Here is a 19,928-nt window from a genome sequence, read left to right as displayed (position 1 = left end):
AGGAATGAATCCTTTTGTCTTTAAAGTGAATTGATGTTTTAATCTTAGAGCTCCTCAATAAAATATATTCTACTCAGTTTGCAAAACAAACATGATCAGATCAATGAAAGTATAACCATCTAAGTAACAGTTAATTACAACGCTCTTGTAATTAATGTACAGGGTGGCCTAAAAAAGTAAGTTTACAGTTATCATGTAGGCACTTTAAATTTCTTTTAAAACATTTTATTACATTTAAATTTCTATCTTGCAATTAACTAAATTAACGTAGAATAATGGTTTCATATTTTTCTTATAATTAAAATCTAATTTGTTAATATATGAATGCAAAAGTGATAGTTGAATAACCATAAACCTACTTTTGGGCCACCCTGTATATACACCATTGATAGGACTGTTACTGTGGTATTCATCCCAAAGTAACATCTTTTATGGACATGTCTTAAAATCACAATAAATATGAGAGGCAGATGAAAATCATCCCAGCAAGACCAGCAGATGCTATTCAGCCTTTTGGGGCTTTTTCAGGTCATTACAATGACATGTACTCACAACCAGCCTCATACACACACATATAGCCTTTCTATCATAGTCGCAAATTTTGCAGGAGGAGGTCAGTCAATTACATCGACCCCAGTGTTCAACTGGTACTCATTTCATCAACCCCGAAAGGCTGAAAAGCGAAGTTGAACTCAGAGCACTAAAACGGATAAAATGCTGCTAAGTATTTTGTTTAGTGTGCCAATGATTCTGCTAGTTTGTCACCTTAAGTATACATACATACATATATATATATGTTGGAGCCTGGTGTTGCCATCCGGTTTCACCAGTCCTCAGTCAAATCGTCCAACCCATGCTAGCATGGAAAGCGGACGTTAAACGATGATGATGATATATAGAGAGATATGTATGTATGTATATATATATGTGTGTATATATATATATATATATATGTATGTATGTATGTATATATATGTATATAATGTATATGTATATATATGTATTAATATATATGTATATAATATATATGTATATATATATATATACACACATATATGCAGACATATATATATACACACACATATGAGGCATGTAGGTATACTCATTTTGAATATCACAATACAGTTGAGAAGTAACTCAGGAGTGTTCTGTATTTATAATACACATCCAGTAAAATGGTCCCATGTATGTAATATTGTGAGTTGAAAAACTTTTTGGATCAACTGAGATTTATCGTAGACAAAAACTTCCACTAGGTTTGTGTTAAAATCACCAAACAACAGGTAAGGGAGTTAACTCTAATAAATCACAACCTAAACAGTTAATATGGACAAGACAATTTGGAATGCGTTTGTTCTTTAAAAGCAGCAATCATGTTTCAGTCTTATTAGACTTCCTCAGCAAAGTATATTTAATTCATTTGACAAGACACACACATGATCAGTACATGTAGAAATGACATTTGATTAATAAATATCAGGGGTGTTTTACGCACGCTTTTACATAAGTGAAACAAAATAATAATCCTTTCTACTGTAGGCACAAGGCCTGAAATTTGGGGTAAGGTATTAAGGCGATTACATTGACCCCAGTGCATAACTGGTACTTATTTAATTGACCCCAAAAGGATGAAAGGCAAAGTCGACCTTGGCAGAATTTGAACTCAGAACATAAGACAGATAAAATGCTGCTAAGCATTAATAATAATAATTTAAAAAATAATAATGGTTTCAAATTTTGCCACAAGGCCAACAATTTTGAGGGAGGGAGTGAGTCAATTACATCAACCCCAGTTTTCAACTGGTACTTGTTTTATTGACCCCGAAAGGATGACAGGCAACATCGATCTTGGCAGAATTTGAACTCAGACAAAATACTGCTAAGCATTTCGCCCGGCATGCTAACAATTCTGCCAGCTTACTGCCTTTATAATAATAATTTTTTTATACTAGAAGCACAAGGCCTCAAATTTGGGTGAAGGGATTAAGTTAATTGCATCGACCCCAGTACGTAACTGGCATTTATTTAATCAACCCCGAAAGGATGAAAGGCAAAGTCGACCTCGGCGGATTTGAACTCAGAACATAGTGACAGACTAAATACTTATGATTCTGCCAGCTCGCTGCCTTAATAATAATAATAATAATAATAATAATAACAATCATCTTTTCTACTATAGGCACAAGGCCTGAAATTTTGGGGAGGAGGATAAGTTGATTACATCGACCCCCAGTACTCAACTAGTACTTATTTTATTGACCCTGAAAGGATGACAAACAAAGTCGACCTTGGCGGAATTTGAACTCAAAATGTAAAGATGGACAAAATGCCACTGAGCATTAATAACAATAATAACAGCAGCACCAACAACAATAATAATAATAATGATGATAATAATAATAATAATGATTTCTTTTACTTACCACCAGGGCAAATAATAATATTAATAATAAAAACTCTCTCAAAAAATATCACTATGTATTGATTGTTCAGAGTCACAATTATACATATATACATGTCTATAAATCAGATGCTAATTAGTATTGTCATCTTCATCATTATAGTTTTTGCTATTGAATAAGAATAATTGACATTTGTAAAAAATTATGAAATATATTTAGGATTTGTTATAACCAAATAAGAATTGGACGGATTATATTTTGGGGTTCTGAGTAACTTCAGAACACTTGTAGCATTGTTCATCTTTTAATACACACGCACACACACACACTGTTTTATTTATTTGTTTGTTTTTTTAGTGTAATTATTGTTTCTCCCCACCATATGTGCCTATAAATTATTCCTAGAATGTTAATTACTGAACTGTATAATCTAACGAATAATAATAATTGAAGTCAAATAATCACAGTCATCTGCAGCTAGCAATATTAATTATCTGATTGCTTAGTTTAATCATGAAAACATTATTAAAATTTATATAAAATCACATATGTGTACATACATAAATGAATACACTTATATTCACTCATAAACAAATGAATACACACACACACGTATGTATGTATGTATGTATACACAGACACACCTAAACACATGTAAAGATATTATGAACAAATAATTTCACACTACATCCTCTTGTCTTGTATTATATATCAGTACTCTATGAATGATAATTATAGCCAACAAACCTGTAACATGGACTTATGTGTGTTATGACACAATTTTTTTCTCCAAAACGTCTGTTTTGGGGTATAATAGAACATATAGTGTCCTAACTTAATAGTTATGTGTCTTGTGCTCTTTTATAGGCACTTTATAAAACATTATATATATATATGCATAAAATTTAACAAATTTGTATATACATACATAGTAACATACATACAAACTAACATACATACATATGCATACATATGCACATAAAACTAATTTTCATACAAAGTCTGTCTATTATTGGTTAATTTATTGGAATATTTTTAATTTTCCACTACCTTTCTTTTCTATATAATTAAAATATGACTACTGTTATATTTATTTTGACATAATTTTCACAACATTCACTATTATCAAAATATATCTCTGAAGTCTTCACCAGTTTTTCAATTATCAACATGATTTAAAATATTTCCTGTTATCAAGAAATATCACAAAGTACTAACAAAAACAATTGTCACATAACAATCACCTGTTCACATAATAATCACATGTTCACATAACAATCACCTGTTCACATAACAATCACCTGTTCACATGTTTATGTAATAATCACTAGTTCACATGTTCACATAATAATCACTAGTTCACATGTTCACATAATAATCACATGTTCACATAACAATCACCTGTTCACATGTTTATGTAATAATCACTAGTTCACATGTTCACATAATAATCACTAGTTCACATGTTCACATAATAATCACCTGTTCACATAATAATCACATGTTCACATAATAACCACCTGTTCACATAACAATCACCTGTTCACATGTTTATGTAATAATCACTAGTTCACATGTTCACATAATAATCACTAGTTCACATGTTCACATAATAATCACCAGTTCACATATTCACATAACAATCACCTGTTCACATAATAATCACATGTTCATATAATAACCACCTGTTCACATAACAATCACCTGTTCACATGTTTATGTAATAATCACCTCTTCACATGTTCACATAATAATCACTAGTTCACATGTTCACATAACAATCATCTGTTCACATAATAATCACCTGTTCACATGTTCACAACATCACCTATGTTTTCCATGCAAGCAGCATCCATGCAATGTATTACACACCATGTCCTGTATATATTATATCCTATGTTACATTTGTCAAATATTTCATGCAAACAGAATTATAGTGTCAAATACCTAAATATTTCAAATAAGTTGCTGTTAATAAGATAATAATTTTTCAGACTCTTAAGTTCATCTTTAATGATGAAAAGTTGTTCAAAATTTGACAGTGACACTTTTTTGATTGGTTTATTCCCATTTGGGATTAGATATCTTATTCCTGGTTGCGTACTTAATACAGACTAGATTCAAGCTAAAACCTTTTATTTCTAAACATGCATTGCAATGTTCTCATCTACCTTAAAATAAAATATTTAATGGCAATCGGGGATCAATCTGACTGAAACACAGTGTTTGTATAATTAATGAAAAATCATAATTCTAAAGACGTGGTCAACAGTCAAGAAAATTATAGTCTTACAGTTAAAGCATTTATCTTCTATATGACATACAATCAATTATTCTATACCCTACACAGCTCTCACACAGCAACAGTTTTCATCACTCTGGCTACCATCATTTCTTATCTTATGTAACACAGTCAAATAATATATCTGAATTGAATAATCAGTAAACTACAAGAGTTAAGGCATCACTACTATGCATTGGTGACAGTGATACAACAGTAGTTCTCACTTTTCTTCTTTTTTTTTTTTTTGACAATATAATTATATAAATAAGTACATAAATAACATCCAAATGAAATGACAATGATGAACTATTAATAAAAAAGGAAACAAAGAGAAAAACCATGATAAAAATCATAAAAAGAAAACAAACAAATAACAATAGCTAGTTATATATAATTGACAGCCGTTGAGAGAGAAACAATATTGTCTGTCTACATGAAATTTACTCTAAATAGTTCATAACACTAATGACATTGAATACTCACATATAAAACTGATAATTAATGAATTTGAATGGGAAAATAATGAAAGTGAAGAATTCAGAAGAAGAACATGCAGGATACATGTTTGCTGGGTTTTGATTGTTCATATAATACAACTGAATATATAACTATTTGTTATATCTGAAAAAAAAAAAATATGGGGTCAATAAGCCCCCTTTTTCTCTCATACAATTTAATACTGGCTGCTTCCTGCCATCTCTCTTTCCTGCTAATTATGTCATTTTGGTGTCTGGAAACAAAATTGATTATGCACATACACTGAAAAATACATGCATGATTGAATTGATGATGTCTGATAATCTTTTTGATTCTCAAAATTCCTTTATAGATTCAATTAATCTTATTGTTTGTATAGATTGTATATGGAGGTAAGTTATATGTAGTAGAGGTACATAATTTCCTTGTAAGCTATGTCTAATTAGATTTCAATTCACAGTTGGTGATATTTCACTTCACTTATATTAACAGTGTCCTTTGGGAAAGACATTCACGGTTCAACATCGCAACTCAACATACACAGACACTGCTTCACTCCTGTATTGATATGAATAGTATTTCCTTGATTTGATAGAAAAAAATGATTCCTCAATCAAGTATATAATTTTAATTTGGTCATGAGTATTATCACCGAATTATATAAGTTTTTCAGTGGAGAGATCTAGTTGATTCAGTTAAATATAGTATACTACTAGTACATATTTTATTGATTGTAGAGAAATTAATGACAGTCTCTCTACTCTTATGGCCTTCTCCATCATTTAGAAACTTAAAATTAGGAATTTTCTAAAAACACCTGGCATAGTGTAGTGACAAGAAGAACAAAATTTATAGCATTCATACTTTTACCAAAGGTATTAGAGATATAAGGAAGCAGTTCCAACAAGAAAACAATTTAATTTACTGAGAACTACTCATTCCCACCACAAAAATTTTAAATAACAATTTACTATTGACTAGGCACAAAGATTTTAAATGTTGCAGACCATGAATTTAATTTAATCCTGCCATAATAAAAGTTAATGTTTACCCAGCTTCAGTTTCAAGTTCCTTAGAAAAATTTTAACTCAAAACCGAATGGAGACAAATTTAGATACTGCAATGCATATAAATTAACACCTCCTACACAGGGATTTACAATACTCAAAAGTTTCATTTAAATAATGTCAATTTGAAATCTACTGACATTTTGACTTGAGGTATATTTGTGTTAAATCTTCCCTGTTATCTCAAAGGACAAGAAATATTCATTCTCAATATTTCAGATACATCATCATTTCACACAATGAAAAATAATAGTTGTTGTCCAGAACCAGCAGGCTTATAATCAAAGGTGTTCTAGCCAAGACCATCTCATTTTTTTTTTCTTTATTCATGCAGTGTATCTAAGACTACATTATCCAATGTGTCCTTTTCAAGATGATAGAGTGTGGCTTAAGAGAGATTAGCTGATATTTCTTGCAAATCAATAGAATATATAGAGGCTATCTTATTATCTCACATGATTATAATTCTTAGATAAATTACTTATGATATTTTATAAAACTAAATATCAACAACTAACCTCAAACAATTCTTTTTACAATGTAAAACATTCATGATTTTAGTTTAAAGGTATAGGAAAGAAATTATGAGAACAGCACAGCAACAAATACCTCAGCTAATATTAATATAATTCAATCTGTGTAGTCTTCAACAATCATGGTATTTAGAAATTGTAAGAAACAAAATGGTATGAAAAATTACCCAAAAATACATCCATCAAAAACTGATCTAAGTGATCTATAGCACCAAAAACACTGGAAAAACACCTTTACATATTCAGCGAATGTGATTCTATGTTTAAGTAAAATACTTCAACAACAACAGAATGGCAACAATAGACAGAAGTAAATGTATACATACTGAGATTATAGAAGTGCTACTGTAGTATAAATCTGGTTATACTCATTGAAATAACAGTAATGATACCATAGAACTCTGACTCAAGTGCAGAAACAACAAACCTTCTATGCTGTGGTGATCATGGAGATCAGAAAGAAGCATATTATAATAAATTCTGTCTTTGGTCTTTAAGAAGATTTCATTTATTCTTCAACAAGTCAATCTCAGCTCTCTTACGAATCTCTTCAAAAGCGAAATCTTTCAATAATTTCCCATTTTCAAAGACAGTCACAAGAATGTCCTGTTGTAATAGCAAGCAAAAAAAATAAATAAATAAAATGAAATTATATAAATTATATAGAAATAGTAATTTTTCTTAAATGAAATAAAACATTACTTTGCCTCATAATACCATGGGCCCCAATGATGATAAAATCACACAACACTATGACAAAACTCTCTAAGTCCATAGTTCTCAACCATTTTTTATTTACAGACCCCTTTCATTACTATTTTATTCTGGTGGACTTCGATAGCCATTCAGTGTTTAACCCTTTAGCATTTAAACCGGCCATATCCGGCCAAAAGTATTCTGCCTATTCTATGTTCAAACTGGCCGGATCTGGTCTCTCACACCAACCCTACAATATCGTTTTAAAAATTAACAGCTACCTCATCAAAATCTCATAGCTACGAGATAATGCATGATTAGTTCAAAATAATGTGGATAAAAAAGCATTAATTATGGCAGAATAATGTGAACACTAAAGGGTTAAAAACTAGTTTTATAGATACTACTTTCAAAATTCCTATCTTGTTTTTCACACATTAACTTGTGTAGGTTTTCACAAACACTCTCTGAGAGAATGTTTCAGTGACCATAAACATATTAAACTATGTATAACATCAGAGAAAGAAACTTAGTGATTTCTTGCTCTAAATATTTCATAATCAAAATTTTTCATGAACCCTTAAAATACAACTGTGGATCCCCAGTTTACTATTTTGCTTGTGTGGACCCTCAAAAATTTTATATGGACCCCTACAGGTCATATGGACCTCAGTTGAGAACCACTGGTTTAAAGGCACCCTCCGTCTAAGACTCCACCTCTTACACAGAGATTGTACTTCAATGAAAGATGCTGTCACATAGGTGACTGGAGTGTCACAAATGTTCTTGCTTGGACTGACCCTTTTGTGCTCCCATGAGTGAGAAAACTATGGAAATGGAGTATTTCGTTGTTGCAGGTTTTTTTTATTCTTTTACTTGTTTCAGCCATTTGACTGCAGTCATGCTGAAGCTCCACCTCAAAGGATTTTAGTTGAACAAATCGACCCCCAGAACCTTGTACTTGTTCTATCAGTCGCTTTTGCCGAACTGCTAAGTTATGGGGACATAAACAAACCAACATCAGTTGTCAAGCAATAGGGGTGGGGAGACAAACACACACACACACATATGACAGGCTTCTTTCAGTTTCCGTCTACCAAATCCACTCGCAAGGCTTTGGTCAGCCTGAGGCTATAGTAGAAGACATTTGCCCAAGGTGCCACACAGTGGGACTGAACCTGAAACCACGTGGGTGGGAAGTAAGCTTCTTACCACACAGCCATACCTGTGCCTATGTGCATGATACCTCAATCAAAAATCTGCTGACTGAGGTTTTGATTTTTTTTTTTTGCTTATAAAAAGAGAAAAAAATGTGGGGAGAGGTGGCCCAAAAAATGTATAGCAACAGACATTTATGCACTGCAAGTGCCACTTTTTTAATGAATAAAGCCATTCAACTGGAAACAAGCAGAAAATGATGCTTCCATGACTATAAACATCACAGGTTTCTAATAAGAGAATCTTTCATTTGTGAGCATTTATATACATACACATATAATTATACATATATATACCAACATACATATTATAAGATTGCTGACTGTCTTAAGTTCATTTGTCTTAGTCAGGTTTTGTTTTACATACTGCTGGCTGTCTAAAAGTTATCCTACAGACCATGCAAACTAGGTAGAGTTGCTAGTTTAGTCGCTGACAGCTCAATCAAGCACAGGTTGTACTAATGGGTTCCATAGTCACTAGCAGCATGTCTCTGGTTACCTCTGACATGACATAAGTATATACACACATACATGCATTCATGCATGCATACATCATTCAAACATATGCACACACATGAACACATATGTATGTACACACACATACATACATACATATACATGCACACACATGCATACATACATACACACGCATACATACATACACTCATACACATACAAACATACATGCATACACATACATACATACATACATACATACACACACACATATACAAACACATACATTCATACACACACATACATATATGCATACATACATACATACACACATACACGGACATGCATGCACGTGCACACACACACACGCACACACACATACACACACACACACATACATACATACATACATACATACATACATACATACATACATACATTCATTATTACATGGGCAGGTATGCATAAAATCTAATAATAAAATATATTTACCAAAATTTATTCAGAAATATTTGCAAACTTCTCACTAATATCTTAATCATTTGAATTTTTTACATATAATTAAGCACTTGGTAAATTTTTTGAAATTTATGGATTTCCTTCAGATGACTTGGCAAATTGTTCCATTCTCTTATCCATGGGTTTTGTTGTTACCGCTTCTGCTGCTTATGTTATTTCTGTTGTTGCTATTATTACCTCTGTCAAAAGATGAGGACCATATTTCTCTGTTCATTGTACCCTATTCCTGTACATAACATCTGTTAAATCTCCCCTCACCCTACATTCCTTTTGTATCACTCAGATGTAGACTCAAGACAGACTTTTATTTCCACTGTTACACTATATAAAGAAAACATTCTCCTGAAGCAGTATCACAACACACATTTCTTCTGATATCTTCACTCTAGTTCTTTTCTTTTAGCTTTCCTTTCAAATGTTTCAGTCATTGGACAGTGGCCATGCTGGGACATTGCCTTGAAGGGTTCTAACTAAAAGAATTGACTGCAATACTTAATTCTTTAAGCGTGGTTATTATATCAATCTCTTTTGCCAAACTGCTAAGTTGCAGAGACATAAACAAGCCAATACCAGTTGCCAGGTTATGGTGGAGGACAAACACAAATACACACGCATTAATAGATACACGCCTGCACACAAATGTGTGTACACAAACACACACACACACACACGCACGCACGCACACACACACACACACACACACATAATTGAAAACTGAGAGGAGAGTGGAGATTTATTCCCATCCAGAACTTTTTTTATTAAAAAGTTTTCTACAGCGTATATAACAATGAACAACATATATTTCTACTGCAACAACTGCACATTGCTCTATATGCAATTATGCATCCTAGTCACTGCAATTTCATCAAGGGTCCATCACTTACAACGTTTTCAAAGTGATCTAACTCAAACAAGCTTCCTGTGTTGATATTTAGTTGAAGGTGATAGCGTTACTTTTTAAATCGAATTGAACTCTGGACTTATAATCACCTCTACTGGTATTACAGTTGAATCGAATCGTGGTTTTAAAATATCTATTTTTATTACAATTAATTATAGCAATTTTCTTTACATTTTATTGCATGGAGTACATTATTTATTCAGAGGTATTTCACCCATTTTGAGTTTACACCCTCAATCAATATACATATGTATAATGTGTACACAGACACACACATGTATATATATGTATGTATGTATATACTCTTTACTCTTTTACTTGTTTCAGTCATTTGACTGCGGCCATGCTGGAGCACCACCTTTAGTCGAGCTAATCGACCCCAGGACTTATTCTTTGTAAGCCTAGTACTTATTCTATCGGTCTCTTTTGCCGAACCGCTAAGTTACGGGGACGTAAACACACCAGCATCGGTTGTCAAGCGATGGTGGGGGGACAAACACAGACACACAAACACACATACATACATATATATATATATATATATACATATATATGACGGGCTTCTTTCAGTTTCCGTCTACCAAATCCACTCACAAGGCTTTGGTCGGCCCGAGGCTATAGTAGAAGACACCTGCCCAAGGTGCCACGCAGTGGGACTGAACCCAGAACCATGTGGTTGATAAGCAAGCTACTTACCACACAGCCACTCCTACACCTATATATATACATGTGACAAGCTTCTTTCAGTTTGTGTCTACCAAATCCACTTACAAGCCTTTGGTCAGCCTGGGACCATAGTAGAAGATACTAGCTGGAGGTGCCTCACAATGGAACTGAATCTGGAACCAAACCATATGGTTGGGAAGCAAACTTCTTACCACCCACCCATACCTGCTAGTTGGGAGTATTAGATTTTGTTTGGTAAATTTACTGATGTACTTACTTTATTAGTATCACCCTTTCCTCTTTGAACTGTCACATACTGGTCGTCCTTGAGTTCAAGAGTCAATCGACCTTTTTTGCTTTTCTTCCCAGAATCAGTGATGGGTTGTTTGAAAACAGAAACCTGCAAATGAAAATAATTTTGAAATAATACTTGAAATAATGACCAACAGATAATCTTCAATAAGTGATTTACTAAGTAAATAATTTACAGCTTGGTAAGTAAAAAACAAAAAATTGAATAAATTCAAAATATCTTTTCCAACATAAGAAAACATTTCAAATAAATCTGTAGCTAATATCTCATAATATACATGTATTTTCATAAAATCCCTAGTTCAATATATATATATATATATATATATATATATATACTTATAAAACAAATAATAAATGAGTATATGCATATATACGTACAGGTATGTGCATACCTACATCTACCTGTATATATAGGTGCATATCTGGGTACAGGACATTGCAAACAAAACGTAGACAAGAAAATAATAATAACCAGAGTACAGAAAACACACAAGCCACATAGAGAACATCATCGTCGTTTAACGTTCGTTTTCCATGCTAGCATGGGTTGGACGATTTGACTGAGGACTGGTGAAACCAGATGGCTACACCAGGCTATAGAACAGACTTCAATGATCAATACAATGTTTTAGCTCGACAATCAAAGATTAGATTTGATGTCTCATGGTTTGTATTGCTTTTTAATTCAACCTTAGCATTTATCTGACACATTTGGTGAATTTAATGAAATGCTCTGTAGGCACTGTGATCTATGCTTCACAGTGTAGACACTGAGAGCTTTAGAATTTGACGAGTATAGACATGGAGGTCATAAGAAGTGTGTGAGTGTGTGTGCGTGTGTGCATGCATGTGTGTAGAGCTTTCTATCTTTTTATTTCAGTCCTTAGACTGCAACCATGCAAACCCACACTGTTTGTCAAGCAGTGATGGAGGACAAAGACAGACACAAAAGCACATACACACACACACACATGCATACATACGTGTGTGTGTGTGTGTGTGTATTCAACCCATGCCAGCATGGAAAACAGATGTTAAGTGATGATGGTGATATACAACATGCTTCTTTCAGTTTCCACTAAATCCATTCACAAGGCTTGGTTGCCCCAAGGCTATATAGCAAACACTTGCCCAAGGTGTCATACAGTGGGACTGAACCCTAAAGCATTTAGTGAGGAAGAAACTGCTTACCATACCTGTGTCACACAGCCACACCTATATATATATTACCTGACTTTGTTCATCTGAAACCTTCTTTTGAGTGTATACATTTATATTTAACGCTTTCTGTGGACCCTCAGCCCCTGCTGGAGTGATATGAGCACTGTTGTGACACACTGTTGTGACACACTGTTGTGACACACAGAGTGTCTTAAGCATTTTTAATCTTCCCTCTCAACGACTGAACAACTGATTTCCTCTGTAAAGTAGTCGGTGCCAGGAAGGGCGTCAAGCCACAGAAACCATACCAAAACAGACATTGGAGCTTGATGCAGTCCTCTTAGCTGTTGCATCCTGTCAAGCCCTCCAACCTATGCCAGCATGGAACATGGACACTAAATTATGATGAGAAAGAGAGAATTGATCCCAGTATTTGACTGGTATTTTATTAAACCCTAAAGATGGTTTTACATCCATAAAGGATGCTAGAGAGGCCTTTAGCCAACAGTTTTTGGGATCTGATGATACACCATAAAGCTAAGCTTTTTATGGATGTGAAATCTAAGGTAATCTGATAAACCGGCCTTATCTAAATTTTATATATATATATATATATATATATATATATATGCTCATTATTATTAATGATAAAACAATCCCTCTCCCCCCCCCCCCTCTCTCTCCTCCATCAGTGGCATCATAATGAAAGGTGGATCTGAAGAGATTGTAGAGATGCTACAGCAGAAGCAAGAAGATGTGCGCCTGTTTATAAGAGAAAAATGAAGATAAGCCTCGGCCAGACTCTTCAAGAGTGAGGAACACAGGTAAAAATTATTCTGAGTATTGAAGTTGATGGAATAGGCATATTGTCGACAGGGAAATTTATAGATAAAGTAATTGAGGTTACCAGTGGGTGCAGTAGAATAATTAAGTTTAGACTAATCTGTAGACAGAATGACAGCAGTATTTATCTGTGCATATACATCACAATAGATAAAGGCTCCTGCTGACTGCCTTGATAACAAAATAACAATGACTTCATTACCATGGCCAGTGACTTTAAATCCTTTTGTTACCATTTTCTGTTAAAATACGCTGCCTTTGTTATAATTAATTTTGAATATGATAATGAATTTATTAAAATAGCTTTGTCATTATTAGATTGGTATTTTTATTCTTTTACTTGTTTCAGTCATTTGACTGTGGCCATGCTGGAGCACTGCTATGTATTTGGAACATAAATTAACATGAAATTTTGACGGTAGGTTTTAATTTAGAACACTTTAAAAAAGAAACAAGGGTGATTTGGGGTAGTTTGTATCAAAAGGATTAATGATGGCTTCTTCATGCATGGAGGCTATGGATATGATATAAGGACTAAGAGATCAGGGTTCGTGAAAGTTCTGTGATGTAACTGACTGAACCATTTTCAACTTCAGGTAGCCAGCTAATCACCTAGTCACTTACCAACCAGACAAATATTCCAGTCAAATAGAATTCGTGCTCATCAGAAAATAGAAAAGACTGGCAGCTAGGAATACTAAGTATTTCCCTTGTGAAGTATGTACCACTTAATATAAACTAGTGATTTGTAGTAAAAGCTCAAAAGACTTAGAGACATAAGTTAATCTGGAAAAGGAAGATATGAAACGTGAAAGACTCCGCAACAAGTTGTATATTCAAAGAAGTAATAAATGTATATGATGATAGGGAGGAGAATACAGAGATTCATAACAAAGAGTGTTTCTCTGATATAATTTGCTGTGGCTGATGCAATGTTTTAAGATACAGGCCTGGTAAGTGTGTATGTAATGATAGTGGCACACTTAATCTCACTGACAACAGAAAGAAAGAGCTATAGGAAATATTACAAGAGAAATCGTTGAATGAAGAGAATGCATGAGAAAGAGAGGAGGGACTTACTCTTAGTACAGCCAACAAAGGGATCAGTCACAGATGTTGACAGCTTAATGATGGAAAGCACAATTTAGGGGATTAAGGCAGGGAAAGCAGTTAGATGATTATGGCTCATCACTGATATACTATAAATTTCTAGCAAAGTAGGTCACACACTAATCATTTATATAATCAATAGCACATAGACAGGTTCACTAATTTAACAAATATGATTTCACTCAAAATTTTTAGAGTAGCAAACCGGTGCATTTTTAGAAGAATCATCAGAGCATGGAGAATCTAAAAATCAATGTTGTTATTTGCTGCTTTGTGCATGACCGACATATAAGATATTCAAAATGGCAGCCTTAAATACATATCTTGAACATTTTTGGTATCTACCCAATTTCCAAACATAATCCTAAATCTGTAAATCCTAAATTTTCTGGATCAAAGAATTCAATAAATGCCTCAAAATAGAGCTCAGAATTATAGAAAAGCAATTGAAAACAATTGAAAGCAATTGTCTTTATATTTGTGATAAAACCGTATAATACAATACATGTTGCAAGCCCTCTAAAATACAAAATTTGTCTCAACAAATTCACCTAGCTCATATAAACATGGAAAAGTAAACATCAAAATGGCGATAACAATAATGATATATATATGTATATATATTTGGTTATTTATAAAGTAAAACTATAAGAGTGATAACATTTTCTTTAATCACAGAGTATTCAAATTATAAGACACCTGAGTTAGGAACATTTTTCTTTCTCCAGATACGCTTCATATTATCAAATAATAATAAAAAAAAGCAATTAATAATTTACAGCCAAAATAGTGGTTTCAAATTTTGACACAGGGCCAATAATTTGAAGGGAGCTAAACCATTTTTGTCAGCTTCCACCTGTGCTGAGTACCAATGCTTAGCTGGTACTTGTTTCATTGACCCCAAGAAAGAGGAAAGGCAAAGTTGACCTTGGCAGAACATAAAGACAGATGAAATGTTACTAATCATTTTGCCCAGGGTGCTAACAGTTCTGCCAACTCTTGCCTTAATTTAAAGTCAAAATATTATGAAATATCTTTATACCATACCTCTTTTCCATTGATAACTGCTGAACTGCATTTATAAGCACATTTCTGAGTATCTCTATCAATTTTCTGTAATAAAGCACCTCCACTGCCAAAAGTGACATTATCAATGCTCCATTCATGTCTTTTCAAGTTTCTACCTATTTCTTCCAATGTTTCATATGATACACCATCGCCTTGAATAACACGGATATAAGGAGGAAGTAACTTATAGCCTTTACTGTTTGTGCTGGTTCCAAATTTACGGCCAAGAATTTCAAGAACCTGAAAATATAAATTATCAAAATAATATTTAAATTCAGTATTTGGTTTGTGGTACTTTTTATTACTTAACTTTTAGATATTTAATATTAAAGCACCAGTTTTACATGTTATCTTTTGTCATGTCTCCTGTCTTCTTCAATTCATCTGACAAGCAGATAAATGTTAAGAGAGCTTCTACTTATCTGTGATCATGTACTGATGGAAATGTGACATTAATTATATTCAAAGACCATCAAATATATAGACAGTTTATCTCAATAATAATAATAATAAAAACAATGGCATAAATTCTTTGTTCCTTTCAAAGAGACTTGTACACAATATACACTTTCAAGGTTTCTTAAGTTAGTAAATATAATGAGGTAATTCAATATAATAAAACATTGTAGAAGCAGGTTTCTGTTAATTTTAAAGATTTGTCATTGATCGGTAATTTCTAGTAGACATGATCCAGTTTTGTGGATATAATGTAATGGAAACCTTTGTTTCAGTTCAGGAAGAGTGAAATATATTCTATCTCTACTGTTTATTCAAGTGCTGGGTGCAAACAATGTAATCTGTTTACATAGGTATTGAACATGCAAAGAAAACATTATATAAACACTAAAGTATAACAGTGAGACTGGCTAAGAACTTCAGTAAAATAATCTTACCTTGATTACAACATCTGAGGGATTTCCTGAGTCTGGTCTGACAACTAATCGTGCATTACGTTCTCCTCTTTCAATGATGAGATCTTTCAACTGTTCTCCCCATAGATTCTCACATGCATTCCAGATATTGTAACTGTCACTAACACATGCAACAATACCTTCTGGAAATTTCTCTAACATATTTCGGAATCCATTCACTTCTCCATCCTTTTGCCAAGTTGTTATAGTGCTTCAAATAATTAAAGAAATAAAGATGTCAATTGACATTTATTATAATGCAGCAATATTGTTTAAATTGAAAAAATTGAAATTTTATAAAATTACAAAAAAAGAAAAGCATCAAATGTTGAGCAACAGACAAAATACCTTGTACTATTTCATGATATCTCTTTACAATCTGAGTTCAAATTTATGAAGTTTTACTTAATCTTTTATCTTTACAGAATTGATTACAGTCAAGTCAAATAGTGGTGCTACTGCAATTAAGTATACCCCAACCTAAAAGTGTTACACCAAATTTACAGAATTGTGTGATTATTTTGCAGTTTACTGTTTTGTTGTTTCAGTGTTCCTCTATTTGTTGTGAAAAAGTTTAAAGTATTAGGAGGTGATTGTAAAGAATCTGTGCTGTGTGTGTGTTATGTCATAGTATTAGGAGATGATTGCATTGGATATTTTCTGTGTAGTTTGTTTTATTGTATTAAAATACGTTTGTGTTAGTTAGTTATATTGAGGTATTGAGCTTTGATTATTTTTCATGGCTTAGCCAGGAAAGAAAGCAATGTTACATGACCTGTGCAGACTTTCCAAGACTGGTGAAGTCAATATGGTTTATGTTCAACTTGAATATCTTTTGGTTAACATCTGTCTAAAAAAACATGGGTGGAAGGAAAACACTCAAAGGTGGGAAATGTGATTAGTGTGAGGACCAACAGGGGATACACAGTGGGGAAGTGAAAAGAGAAGAGGTGGCTAGGCCAGTGTGGAGGTGCTGTGCAGTATAATTTGTGTTGTAATATTGGGAGACAATTGTGTAGGGTATTGTATGAGTTAGGTAGCAGAAGGCAATTATGCAAAATATGTAGAATATGTACTGTGTAAGTTATGTTAGTGTATTGAAAAGTAACTGTGTAATGTAAAATTATGCAACTGTATTGGAAGTTGACTGTGCAGAATATGTAATAAGTAAGTTGTTATATTACTGTGGGGGTGATTAGGAAGAATGTGTACTCTGTAAAATGTGTTAACGAATTGAAAGTGTTTACTCTAGAAAGTGAGCTGAGCATTTTTTTTTTTTTTTTTTTTTTGAGGGGAGCAATACAATTGTGAGATATGGTATAGTGTTTATGTTTTTGTAAATGTTTATTTTTTATTTAAGCACAGTATACCAATTATTATTGGTACCATTTTTGTTCTCATAGCTAATCTTGCTTACTTCCATTTTAATGTCTTTCTATATGAGTAGTGTTTTTATTTCTTTTTCTACAATATTTTAGCTGGAAAGAATAATTCTAAAAAAAATTATTATTTTATTTCTTAATTTGTCTTGATAGTCATGTGCAAGAATATGTTATTGTCACATACTGGGTTTGGAATATGCTTAGCATACTTATACCAGTTATTCTCAGTTTCCATATGATAGTGTCTGCATATTGCCTAATTAACATAACTACTTATCAGATCATGTCTGTAGATGTAATTTGTCATTGTGAGGACTAGGTTGCCAGAAACAACGTGGTTGATTGTTTATGTTGATTACATAATCTATAGTTAACATTAGCCTTCTTTGCTTATCTTCCTTGAATTATGTTCTGTGCCTAGCTATTAATATTGTGTAGCCATTATCAGATCTTCCATTTCTATTGTTAGTCCAGCCAGAACATTTGAGTCATTGTAGGCTTTATATTAACTCACATACTTGCTGTTCAGTCTTGCAGACGGTAGAGAGGCATTTTTCCATTTATTTTCAGTATTATTCTTCATTCTGTTTTAACATTTTTAAAAGTCTTTTTTTTTTGTATGTCTGTGTTATTTGTGTTTTTGTTGAATTTTTACTTTTGTGTTTTGTCTTTAGCTAAACCATTTTTGTCAGTTTCTAGATTGTACTTTATTTTAAGTATTTATAGTAAATATTTAGGGTTTTTTATGCCCCTTATTATATGAATCAATTTACTTTTGTTCATATTTTTCAAGACACCTGATCACATTTTAATTTTCTTTTTCCTATTTGTATCAAGTGTTAAATAATTTTTAATATATAATATTACCATCTTCAGGGTTTGTAATTCTAATTAAAACAACTAAATGTCATATACATTTTACCTATGTTCTGCAGCAGGAATAGAGTATCCAGCAATATCACAGTTATAAAAATTCTTGGCAATTGTTAATGCTGCTATCGTATCAGTCCCTTCAAAATTCACCAGATGGGCTGCACCTCCTATACCTGCTGACTGAAAATGAAAGATATTAGCTTTTACTGTTAATAACTTTAAAAAATTAGAAAAAAAAATAGAAATATGAGACAGAAATATATTTTTAAATGTAGGGAACTAAACAACCCTTTGTTCCTTTATCAAGTAATCTGGTGTTAAATATCATTAGTTGTTAACACTGCTATTACTGATGTCTGCCTTATCAGTTCAGATATCTAAGAATATCTACACCTTTCCATGCATGATAGCTCTTTAAGAGGTGTGCTTATGTTAGTTGTTATCAGGATTGCTGCTGAAAAATCTAACCCTATGCCAACTGGAACCAACACATGTTGTTATTACTGTTGTAATTGGTGTTGATTTCATTGTTACCTAGGAGTTTTAGTCAGTTCTGCTCAAGCAGTTCTACATGGGTTTTTCTAGTTAGTTGCCTAACCTGCCAGCTTGGCAGTTAAATATCCCTTGATAATCCCAAGAGAAGTGATCTGCAGTATGAATTAGATTAAAAGCTTGATATTAACAATAGCTTTAAGGAAATACCTCATTTGTCCTTAGCATTAATATATGAATGTCAAGATATGTTCTCAGTATAATTATATAAATCAATATTAATGACAGAATAGAAAGACAGAAATATTAATGACAAAATATTCTACTTGGCCAATCAAAAATATTGGCAATCCCAAGAATATATAAATTGTGTTTCATTGGACATTACTCCATAATCAACTAGTCATGTCCAGATATTGTTTTATAAAGCTAATAGTAAGCAATATAGTTATCTCTAAATTTCATAACTAGGTTACCTTTTCCTTGAAATATTGGAAAAGCTTACTTTTTCCCAGTTATACATTCTACTATTGTGTCTCATTGCTCGATCTCTAG

General features: G+C 32.8%; 1 protein-coding gene across 1 annotated transcript in view; it reads right to left on the bottom strand.

The window, feature by feature from the left end:
- Window positions 1-4,910: 4,910 nt before the first annotated feature.
- Window positions 4,911-19,928, bottom strand: part of LOC106878595 (nicotinamide phosphoribosyltransferase) — a 43,070-nt gene continuing 28,052 nt past the window's right edge. Inside the window, exons 5-9 of the mRNA XM_014927851.3 lie at window positions 18,931-19,061; window positions 16,609-16,837; window positions 15,695-15,955; window positions 11,496-11,618; window positions 4,911-7,369 (exon numbers count right to left, since the gene is read on the bottom strand). Of these exons, the coding sequence (XP_014783337.1) occupies window positions 7,268-7,369; window positions 11,496-11,618; window positions 15,695-15,955; window positions 16,609-16,837; window positions 18,931-19,061 (846 nt within the window). The 3' untranslated portion in view covers window positions 4,911-7,267. The remainder of the gene's footprint in view (window positions 7,370-11,495; window positions 11,619-15,694; window positions 15,956-16,608; window positions 16,838-18,930; window positions 19,062-19,928) is intronic.

Source organism: Octopus bimaculoides, chromosome 4 (assembly GCF_046866305.1).
Source record: "Octopus bimaculoides isolate indiv1 chromosome 4, ASM4686630v1, whole genome shotgun sequence".
NCBI lineage: Eukaryota > Metazoa > Mollusca > Cephalopoda > Octopoda > Octopodidae > Octopus > Octopus bimaculoides.
This window is presented reverse-complemented; position numbering and strand designations above follow the sequence as displayed.